The sequence below is a fragment of the Anopheles moucheti genome, chromosome 2, assembly GCF_943734755.1.
Source record: "Anopheles moucheti chromosome 2, idAnoMoucSN_F20_07, whole genome shotgun sequence".
Classification (NCBI taxonomy): Eukaryota; Metazoa; Arthropoda; class Insecta; order Diptera; family Culicidae; genus Anopheles; species Anopheles moucheti.
The window spans coordinates 61,624,375-61,636,872 of record NC_069140.1 but is presented as its reverse complement, the minus strand read 5'-3'; the positions used below and the strand labels follow the sequence as shown (position 1 = coordinate 61,636,872).

The following is a 12,498-nucleotide window of genomic DNA, read 5'->3' as shown; positions in this document are numbered from 1 at the left end:
CTTATTTTTTTTTCCGTGGAGATGCGACGACCGAGCCCGTAAGCAAATTGCGTGGAATGGAATTTCGCTCTGGCTGCATGATCAAGAGTCTAACGAGTGAAAATGTGCATCGATGTGTGCTGTTGGCCAGTGACGAAAAAATCTTTTCCACGAGAAAAGGAGATGGAAAATGGAAATCGGAATAACTCATCGTTTCGTTGGGCATATCACGGCATCGTAAGCAGAGCATTGAGCCGCATTTAAAAGCAGGTGCTAATCACTGTACTCATCAGTTGCAGTTTAGTTATCAGCAGTGAAACATCCATCCAACATATCAGCAGCGCCACCGGTGCAGTGCCAGAGAGTTAGTCTGCGTCGACGGGTTCCGAGTGTATTAGTGTATCTGAAGGTGCGCGACGCACTCCTAAAGCTAGCAAACCAACATGTGCAACCGAACCATCATTGCGGAGCTCCTGCTCGTGGTCGCCCTGGCGACTTCCGCCCTTGGTGCTGCGGGAGGCTGCTCGTGGCGTGCCAGCAGCAGCTGGTTCGGAGGAGAAATCTGTGTCCTGCAGAAGGTTTACGACGATTGTCAGGAGACAGCGGACTTCACCGAGTGTCTCAAGCAGAAAGCGCTGACCTCCATCTCCCGAGCCATCGATTTGGTAACATGAACTAACTTTTGATTTAGTTTCGTCTACTGGTCCATGTGCATTCTTGTGAATTAAATCCGAACTGAACTCTTCAACAGGATTCCATCCAACTGGTCGATGGAGTGACCCTTGTGAAGCAGAAGAACGTGTCCGCTAATGAAAAATCTGAGAGCGCCATCCTCGGACTGTCCGACGCACGCTCGATGGAAGGTCTCGGCGAAACGGATAAGGCGCTTGTGCAGAAGATTGACAAGTTCCTCAAGACCCACACCATCAGCTTCGATTTGTCCGAAGCGCGAGGAAGTGGTAACAAGAAGAACGGCAGCCGCTATGTCATTGCTGCCCTCCTGACCGCCATGGGTATTGCTGGACCGATCGGTCTGAAGACCCTCGGAGCCATCGCATTCAAGGCCCTGGTCATCAGTAAGGTCGCCCTCACGATCGCCAGTATCATGGCGCTCAAGAAGATCTTCAAGGCTGACCATCACGAGGAAACCAGCTTCCAGGTGCACACCGGCCATGATAACCGTCGGGCCACCTACTTTGTGCGTCCGGTACGGGCAAACGATCCCTACCGGTACTACTACGAACAACCAGCACACTAAGCTAAATCCTGAGCTTGGAATGGTGCAATTGTCAACATCACACCATGTTGCTTTCGCAACCATTCCATGCATAACCCCGAAACGCCAAACGGTAATGCAATGTGTCCTCAAAAGCAAACACTCCGAATCACCAATCAATCCGGTCCAATCGATTTCAAGGGTCAGCTAGACCCTTCCAGAAACACCAAACGATGCCACTATCGGAAATCAATTAGAAACCCCGTAGGGAGACACACTGTCATTTTCGCAACACATTGGGATATGACCTCAACAGTAAATTATTCTCGTTGGAATATTTATTTATTTATTGAACGGAAAGCGGAATACCAAAAGATGCAATGTTTTACAATACCAGTAGATTGTGCAATGTAACATTAAGGAAGCAAAATGTGAAATAAAAAAAACTGCGAAATTACTAATATATCTAACCTTGATCTAGGGGTAGTGAACTGAGAACGATTAGATGTAAATTTTTAAATCTTTTATGTCATAAATGTTACATAAATGCATTTTGTTTTCCTTGTACAGAACGAACGAGGCCGGGTATTTCTGAATAAAATATTGAACATTTCTATTGAACATGTTTTATACATGTAATATTGATATTTTTACTGCACATCAAAACTGAAGGAAATATTGCAGTGTATTGTTGACGTTTTATTAGAGATTATTGGCTTTGCTATCATTACCGGTCTTATCCTATCTTAAGCTTAACATTTACTCACTCGAACACACATAAAACATTTTTTATGGAGTTTTCACAATGTAAGAAATGTGTAAAATTCATGCAAAAAGAAGAACTGTAACGTATAATATTTTAGTATAGACATTCATGTGATTTGAAGTACCAGTCAAAGAATGCCTTGGCCGTTTTACATGAATCAAGATGAAAATGATGAGATACTTACTTTTAACTCATACGCATTTTTATAAAATTATAAGCAATTAATAGCTTTTTTATAAATAATATTTGCAAGAATACTACAGCATTGAATGCTTTGAAATAATTCGTACAAGAAAGCGCTGTTATTACACTATCACACTATTGTTCTTTGCTACATATGATTCGGTGATTCGGATATCCAACGTGAAACTAGATTTTCATTTACTGTTCAATAACATTTCAAACATTTACGTCGCTTCGATATTGAAGCTCTTATTTTGTGTAGTATTAGGTAAAGTAACCATATTGAAGATATTATTTCTGAACCGATGGTTATTTCTCATTGGAGCAAATTGTTCTCAAGCAAAGCAAAGTGTTCAGTGTTTTAGATTTTAAAGCGTGAAATATTAATAAAATGTTATAATCTTACCATAGCGATTTTTAGTAAAATGATCTATTTAGACAAATAATTGTACTGAAAACTGACATAAAAACGCGATTTCAATTGATATACCTGCAAGTGAAGAATTATCAATAAAATTATAAAAATGTAGAATTGTTGTAGATTTTTGGTTTCTTTCGTCTTAAGTTCACAGAAACGGTATCGATCTTAGATCAACATGGCTGATAAGTAGTCAGTGTATAATAGTCTAGTGCCTATTTCGCACGATCCAGCCGAGACTTGAACTCAAACCGGCAAACGTAGGCATTGCATTTGGTCATTTTTAATTCATTCAACCTATGCTCTGTTAAAAAAGTGATCAGAGAAACGCTCATATTGAAAATGTTATTCGCTTTCAAAAGCTACACATATTCCTTCTGCTAGGAATAAACGTTGGCCCAGCAAGGTTCATGTGATTCTTGTCTTGTAGCGTGCAACTGGGCTTGGCTTTCATGCTTTACCCCATACGCATGATACTCAAGCCCGCACAGTTGGGACGATTCAAATCTGATTAATGGTTCTGAAAGCATTGGACTTGTTTGACAATTAATATCTTCCGCAGCCGCCAAACGACCATCGTGCACGATCGCTGGCTAGTCGATCGTACATATCCCTCTGTGTGGGATTGCTTGAACCAGAGGAAGAAACGCAAACACCGAGAGCGAAAACAACAATCAACAGCTATGAAGAAAACAGTGACAACAGCGACAACCACAAACGGACTCAACAAATGTGCTTTATTTGTTTCAACAATTTCAATCAATTACGTATCTTTCCAACACATTTGCACCGCCATTTCGCACGAAACCCATTTGTGTAGTTTTGGATTATTTTTGAAGGTGTGCCTCAGATTCGACAACCTGTTCTACCGTGATGGAATCTATGAGCCCAACCGCTGCTGGAAGCGGATTTTGACTAATGTGAAAACCTGCGAAATGTCTATCCGTGTGTCTAGTGAAGGTCATCGTAATCTTTTCTCACGCCTACCACCGATGGGTGGTTTTTTATAAGTTCGGCGAGAAAATCAAAATATACCGCACCGGCGTACACTCACACACATTGGTAATCCTTTCTAAATCCAGTAGCCCTTTATTGATGAATAACTCGGTGTGATGAGGTGAATAAAATGGTGACATTTGGCCGCGCTACCGGATCTCAGATAAATTAGCCACACAACAAAAAAACAACAATAACAAAACAGATGCAATGATAAAAACTAACTCGGTAACGCCGAATGTTGTGACTACAACCTCAAATAGTATAAGACGACGAATGACACAAAGTGCAGAGCTGCTTCCGAGCGGGGTCTATTGTTTCTACTCAAGATTATTTGAAGCTTTCAAATGTTTATTTGGTGAAAAATTGAAATTTTATGCCAAGTCGCTACGGCTACGGCTTCTGTATGGTTTGTGGTCAAACCCATACAGCATCATATCCTGTCATCATTCATCTTCAGTAGCTTCATTCATAACGCCCGGCACAATGGGTTTGGACTAGGCTTAGAAAGTTTTCTACTTCTTCCTCTGCTTCTGGCTAATCTTACTACATCCAGAAACGAATCGGTGGTACAAGTGGAATCGAGCCGAAAAGACACCCAACGCGTCGATGATTAATAAAGGTGCTAAAAGAGACAATCGAATATCATTAACAAATGAGCATCTTATCTACAACCTCCGATGCCTCTTAAGGCTTTCATCGTGTTTGGCGCGCCGTTAGTGGCGTTGGGTAAGTACCCACCAAACCCAAACGTACCGTAGTGCCGACGCGCTAGACAGAGAAACAATTTAAACTTTTCGTAAAGCCTAGAGATGCGATGATCGATAGCCGTAGCACACTTGGAATTATTGAGGATCAAAACGTCCCGGACAGACAGACACTCTGCTGGTGGTGAAGTAAACGTTTCATATAAACACCAATTCGGGCTCTTTTTCAAGGCTTACACTCTAACCAAACGTCTTCCGGACCAGTTCTCCCACGCACTCTTCCATAAGGCTGCGTAATGTCGAGTCAGATTATCAGCTCTCCATGATTTGAAAAGCTTCTGTATGTTGTACAGAATGCATGATCTCGCTTTCTTTCGAGAGCATGTATCAGCAAGCGCAGGTTAACGCTCTCTAACGGCAGCAACAAACAGGGTGGCTTGACAGTCGGACAGGCGACACTATTTCGTCACCGTGTACATCCGTAGTGCATCGAGCAATTGGTGATCAGCTTTTTGCTACCCCAAGCTTATATGACTAACGTTTTCGACCGACGCATACTGCCCTCTAGAATGGATGGTACGGGCTTCAAAGCCACCGCCTGACATTAACGCTTTGAACCTACTCACAATAATGGAGCAATTCCGATAGGACAAAGCATACAGGTACTTTTTTGCTTCGTATACGGGCCTGGTGCAGCGGAACGCTTGGAAGCAGAAGAACTGTAACAGCTAACGATAAACATGGCAAGATAACATCTGAAACAAAATTGATTGTAGCACACAGAAGCTACCGGAATGCTTCGTTGGTGAGCGAACTTCAAACCATTCGTTCAAAGATCGTTCAACGATCGGTGGTCCGACTGCCAGAAAGATGTGAATTTATTATTCTTCATTTGCGTCGAGAGATTTTAAATACAACTGCACCCGGTTGGATGCAAAAACCGTAACAACTGGTGACTACATTGCAAAGGTAAGCGTAATTCCTTTATTTTCGCTTTTGTATTATGATCTTTCTTTTGTACTGACATTCTGCTTTTTATCGAGTGAGACTGATACGAAACTTTGGATTAAATAAGGCCGCTTATCTGCGCGATTATCTACGCTCCGCTCGTAATCATTGAGCAGCGGCATTTCATGTAGTTTAATGACTCTGGTTGAATGTGTAAAATCTGAGAGACGTGACATAGTAGTACCGAAGAGTTACTATTTTTCCTGTTTTGGTTTCTTTCGCTCTTGCCCCCTCTTTGAAGCATATACGTAAGGAAATACTGTGAATGTTTGTAACAGTAAAGGATAGATGCAATATCCGAGTTTTAAATGTTGTTTTTTCAGCAACTACTTTCGGAGACTGTGATAAGCACTGCAATCATTCGCATTAAAGTGTATCTTATTTTTTCACTTTAAGATGCATTCTGACACATTTTCTTCTTTGCCTCAATTCCGGCTCATTGAGAAAAGGTAAACAAAACAGGTAGACGGCAGCTGCTAGACGGTGATATGCAGAGCTCCTTGCATCCTTGTAACGTTTCTACCCTACCCTGCTTGCTACCTATACCAACCATCTTTTACTACAGTTCATTTCTCCTTTCTCCACGTTTTTCATTTCGTACCCAAACATACACACATACACTAAACCACACATGCACAGGAGTTCCTCATCACCTTGGCCGAGCAGCAGTGTGTGATATGTCACAGTCGTCTGGCATATTATTGCAAGGGTTGAAATTAAAGGATAAAAAACGAAACACAGAGTTGAAAGGCATTAAATATTCACTCTCTTACCAAATTGCTAAATACCCGCTCTGAACGCATCCGTTTCCGGTCTTTACCAAAACATCGGGGTGTACCTGGAGGAGTACGTGCGGATTCTTGCGCAACACAGCAGCAGCAGCAGCATCTTCACCTTTGTCGCCGAGCCAGGGGAAAGGATGATTTCCAAAAATCTCATTCAAATGCATCCTGCTAAAATACTGTCAAAACGTATGTGGGGATGAGCATGAATATTTGATGAATTTAAATACGTCGCCCAAGCGACTTTTTCAATGGCAACATTTTTCGTTGCCCGTGTTTCGTTTCACACCCATCTCCAAACGCTCCACAAAAGTCGTGGCGCGTTGCCTAGTTTATAACACAACCGAAAAAATTATCACCCTCATGGCATAGGTGTTGTCGTTTGCCGTATCCATCCCAATCATAGACCGGGATTTTCCTTCGTTATCATGCAGCATAGCCGAAATGTGTGATAGTCATTAAAAATGAAGCCAAAATAAAGAATACAATGACTTTTGCTTTTTCTCGTGTGTGTGGCTAAGGTAATGTGTTGCCAAACAAATGCTTTTTTGCAAATGCGCGCCGACTTAAGCGCCGACGAAAGGTACAAAATGCATTCATTTCGTATTTTCGTCATTTACCAGACTTTGGTACGTTTGGTTGATTGGTTGGTTGGTGCACAGTTAAGTATACTAAGCGTTTGTTGAACCTAACTAGACTGTGATCGGGAATTGGTTCAAACTTCACCTGTTTGTCATGCTTTCATAAAATCTTCCAAATCCTAAACTAATGCGTATACTCATCACAAGCGAAAAGACGTTTCAATATTTATCAAAACACATTAAAACTTCCACATGGCCTGGAAAATATGCTGACGCCTTAACCGAACCATAATTGGAGATTTTAATTTGATCTGAAGGTGAGAAACACTTACCTCCTTTACTTGTTTGTCTATAGCCTCTGGCATTATCTATACAAAACGTATGGAGAATGTTTAGTAGATAACAATTAACATAAACGACATCCTGCTTCCTGCATGATAATGAGTGGATCGGTGTTAACTCATTAAAATTTGTACCGTTGTGTGTTGTCAGGTTTTTTTATAACAGATTTAAAACAAACACTGTTTGGTTGTTCTGTAATCGTTTTTGACTTCCAATGTTTTAATTAACATCACGTCATGTGGTTTACACAATGACGCCCATAGTTTTTTCTATGTATTTTGGCAAATAATGTATCTATGATATTCTATTTCATAATACTCTCGCAATACCAAAAGATTCTATTTTTATGCTTGCATACCACAGCACTGCTACGATGGTTTCGATAGAAACTTCGACTTCACTTTTATGCATCGCAACCTTTGTTGTTTCTCATCATTTCTTACTGTTTCGTTGATTTTGAATAGCTCCCATTCGCATTATGCATCCTTCATTTGATATATGCAGGACATGGTCGTGCAAATCGTTTCGATAATCGTTGTGAGCTGTCGGTTTGCAACTCCCGTGCAGAGAAAGAGACAAAGCTCCCGCACAGATGGCACAACCATCACGAGAAAACAACCCACCGCGCCAAAGAGATCCGCGTGTGCTTCATACCGGGCGGCGACCACGGACGCCGTATACGATTTATTTTTTGAATATGAATATATGAATCTTGTACTTATTAATTTACGCCATTCATCAACGACGGCTAGCTCCATGCATTTAATTTGTCATAAAAGCTGCTTCAAGAAGTCAGCAGACACGCTGCGTTGTAAGCGTCCCTCCATGGAGTTGAGTGTGTGTGTGTGTTTGTGTGCATCACCTCGAATACATTGGAGCAAAATCTCATCGCATGCAATAGTTCTGTATGAATACGAATTGCAAATATCTTCCCAATCGTGGACCACATGATGATAGCGTGTTGTGAGGCGCTGCAGTTGACTGATTGTTTTGAGTTAAACTCTGGTTTTGTGCCTGAATGGGTTATTTATTTTTAAGGAACTGACAATGTATAAGGGTTTTTTTTTAATTCGAAACGTAAAATATTTTAAAATCAAAGTTCAAAGTTTGATGCTACAAATTGGTAAACCGACCGAGAATGATTGGTGCCACAATTATAGCTCATGTTTTTACATTATTTTGAGCATACGAAGAACACAACGTTACTTTTATCGAGGGTTAAAAAAGTGAATTATACATTCTCACAATGCCGTGGAGTATGTTTGCACAAAATCATTCGATCGTAATCTTGGTGCGAATAAACATTTCGTGCTTTCGATTTGCCCGATGAAGGTGTGTTTTGTTGACAGTGGTACGAACGTCGGTACGGGTTATGAAGGTTTCTTTCATAAATAGCTTTGCATAGCTCTTGCATAGCAAACTTATTCGCTTATATAATGTTTTTCAACTGCATACATCAGACGTTGAGAACGATGTTTTTAAAATAAAATCATGACATCTTGTGTGTACATCAAATTATCATATGGTCGATAGTTCAAAAATCAATAACCGTTCGTTCCCGAAGATATAATTGCTTACGTAGAACAATGTGACATCGTAGCAAAAAAAAGCAAACGAGTGGTTTATAAAATTAATGCTCCTTTTGTGGTTGATGCAGACTATTTGTCCCCTTCCCTGTAACATATCATTACCGATATGCGCTGAGAACTTTTGCAATAGGCACTACAATCGTGTTTGCCTGATGTTTTGTGTAGATTGAAACCTCGCACCGAAAGATTGTACTGTAATTTGACAAGGTGATTGCTTTCCAACAAACTTTCCTGTCAGAGCATCAGACAAGGATAACCAATGCTGCATTTCACTTCAACGGGCTGTATTATGTGGTATGACTTTTAGATGGTATTGAACGTACGGTCAGTGTACGATTTTTTTGTAACGCCGCACTGCACAAGAAATTATACGATTTTCTTCATTTCAACCAATTTCAACTACATTAGCGGTATATAATTGAGTTACAATGCCTTCTTCCTTGTGAGGCTTTTTTCTGCCACCGAACCATCAGCGAATAAAGAGATAAACTCAAAGATTAGCATGCTTTTTACGTTCTCGCATGAATGGTCGATGCAGGCACCTTCTGATGCACCGCCAGAGTTGAACGACTTACCTGGTGGGATAAAAACAATCTTCTTCCCAAATTGATCGTCCGAGAAGATGATCGGGCACAGGATGACGTTGAATATCAATCTTCCGTACCCATAACCATGCGACCATCGGTTATGTTCACGTGTTGCAGTCATTGCAACTTTGTACCTACTGAACTGGAATGAAAAGTTGTGAAAGTAGGGGAATAGCTCAAAAGTTATATAGTCGATAACTGTACAGATTAATTAGAACAAAATTAAAACCACAAGTTTCAGACTAATCAATTAATGGGTGAATAAAAGTTATAATCAAATAAAAAAAAGGATAAATTATAATCGCTGTATTGTATTGTATTTTTAATTTCTATTGTGGATTTCACATTTAATTATTATTATTACTTATTATTACTCAATATAATACACTATATTGGACAGACGCAAATACAGCGAGTCTTAAGTTCACATGTGTCATGTCTGTTTTCAGATAACTTTACATGTACTCGTAAAACAATGTTTAATTCACAGGCATCTCGTCTAAGAAATCCATTTATATATCTAACTTCGACCTAAATAGTGAACGACACGTGATGCAGTGCAAAGGTAACAACACGTGCGTTTTAGGTTCCTTCCTGTTTTTACAGACAGTTATCGCTCCTTATTTGCATACGTTCTTTTAGTTTAGTTTTTATTTTTCGATCTATTTGACACCCGAAGGCAATGAACGGATGTATATGCATTAACAGCAATCTGTAAAACAGTGACTGTGTTGGAAGGGTGGGTGATAGTTCATGAAACGTATCCCTCACACATACATTTCGGTCAATTCTAACATCATATTCCTATTATTTGTTCCTTTCAAGCTAAATGTAGGTAGCAGCAGAGGTTAGATTTTTTTAATAGATTACAAACGATTTACTCACAATATGTAGTATGAAAATGTATTTCATGCTATGTAAGGCAACAACTTCGTAGGGTAACCTTTTTTGGGTCCTATGTTCTCATCATACCAATATCGCGTATGTGTCCTTACCTAATTGTATGGAACGGCTAGACTAAATCAGTATTCAAACGGTACACATGGTGAGCTGCTAGTGGTCACCACCCATCGTATATGAACACGTTCAATCCAAACATAGGTACGAACCTCTCAAGAAAGCAATTATCATTTACATATCACGAATAAGTTCTCCAAGGTAGCTTTTTTATGTGCACGATGGTTAGTTTTATGCAAATGTAATGATATGAACACCTGCGCTTATAAAAGAAATTTTCGGTTCGTGCCCCATTCTACGACCAGTTATGTCCAACGGGTCATAGGTTAAAGCCAAATAGAGAATACATGCGAGCTTTAAGTTAACCATCACTGCATCGTGAATTTTTGTATGGGTTAACCTTGAAAAACAAAAGCAATACTGTTCTTCATGAGTAATACAATTCCTTCTCATGATGCTCAAAATGCTGGACCACCGACATCTTCACGTGACCCTCGCAGAAGAACACTATAACTAGAAGTATGTATATATTACCCTTCTTTCGATATTACATAATGTTGTAAAAACATTAACCAATAGCATTCATAAATAACATCATATAACAGAAATTACAGAAATAAGCATTGGGTTTTAAAATGTATAACGTTGTTTTAAATATTCACATAGCTTGTCCTCATATAATTTAATGCCCTCTTACTTCTTGGATTGAACTCATGCTATACCTTGCTTTCCTTTTCTGCTGAGGTCTTTTGAGGGAACTCCAAAAACCTAGTAAGTGTAAATCGAATTTTCATCTTCGATATTGAAACCTGATTGAAATTTATGTTCCCAGCAGTACTAATTCCTACGAATCACGAAAGAGCATTTCGTGTCAAATTCCGTTAAATGCTCTTTAACGACTGCCAGGTTTTTTTCCTTGGTATCAACGGGACAGCACGACGGCAAAAACCAAAGTAAACAAACTCCCAACATAAAAAAACATGCTCTAGTTCAATCGCATCGTCCAAAAGTTGGCTGGCTCTGCGATGTTTGGGATCGTGCAAATCAACCGTTTAAATCAATAAGGATGAGCTTTTTCAGGTGGTTTCCGGTAATCCTCACGGTCTTTATGTTCTAGTTTCATGACCCTTCATGGGCGAACGTACAGTGGTTGTTCACAAACAATCAGTAAACTATCGTACCGGAATTTTCATTTACCTTACGTCTTAATGCTCCGTGAGCAAAATCGGATTGAGAATCTAATGAATGAATATAATTTAATTGATTTGTAAAATACACTCTCAGCTGTGTGTACTTACAAGGAGATCTGAAACGGAACGATTAAAATCATTTTAAATCATTTGCATGCAGTTATTAAATGTGTAGTTTTTCCCAGCTAATTTGAAAATTTACCACACATATTCACAATGAAACACCATTTCCGTTTCGAATAAGGGCGATTTTGCAAATTACAATACAATTCAAATTCTCATTTCAATATAACATTAATATGAACCTCTTCCATGAACATTTGTGAGCGGAGATCAATTAATTTATCCTTGCAAACCAGGAGATGATGGGTTGAAGCATAACTTTTCTTAATCATTACGCCATGGAATGCCAAAGTATTTCAACGTACAGCAATCGTAAATCGTTACGTGGAACATTTGCTTTTGCCACTCATGAAGATCCCAGCAGTCATACTGGTATTTATTTTCTCCCCATTAACACATTCGTTCTAATCTATTTTCCCTTTACGCTGGTTGATAAAGAACAGAGCCTGAGTTTAAAGGACATAAATTCAAAACCCCCGTATACACAAATTTACATACGCAATGCTCTGTAGGCCTTAGACGATTTTTTTTGTTTTGTTACTATTGTTCCTCTCTTCTGGCACCTATTCACCAAGGCGGAGTTTTTTTTACATCCGTACACTTAAGGTTCCGCGCGACGCATACAGTTGATTTTTTTGTTTTTGTTCGGCTAACAAGGGTACACACAAATGTACCGACTGGTGGTGAGGTGTGTGAAAAAGAACGCACTTGGCCCAACATACCCCGACTTGCACACACTGCTTTAATTTCATACCCGCTATTCTTTCTCATGCGCCCTAGTCACAGACTAACAGTGTTTTGAGGAAACCCGCGTGTCCTTGCGTTGATGAACGGCTGCGTATTAGTTGTGACGCATGTGGCTCTTGGGTTCCGTCTGCCTACATCATTGATAGACTCCTTCCTTCGGTACAGTGGTTTTGTTTTCTCTGCATTAGCGCTATAAAAGAAATCGATACCGATATTTTTAAGACACCCACACGATTGAACGCCGACCAGAATGGTTGTTTTTTTTGTTTTTGTTTTTGCTACATCATACTCATACGATACGATTGTATTGTCAAACGAAAAAAAACT

The 12,498-nt window shown here is 39.8% G+C and overlaps 1 protein-coding gene across 1 annotated transcript; it reads left to right on the top strand.

Moving 5' to 3' along the window:
- The first annotated feature begins 422 nt into the window (after positions 1 to 422).
- LOC128298488 (uncharacterized) lies at positions 423 to 1,237 on the top strand. The gene is made up of 2 exons (XM_053034238.1): positions 423 to 644; positions 731 to 1,237. Exons 1-2 carry the CDS (start codon positions 423 to 425, stop codon positions 1,235 to 1,237), a joined length of 729 nt encoding a protein of 242 aa, XP_052890198.1.
- The last annotated feature ends 11,261 nt before the right edge of the window (positions 1,238 to 12,498 follow it).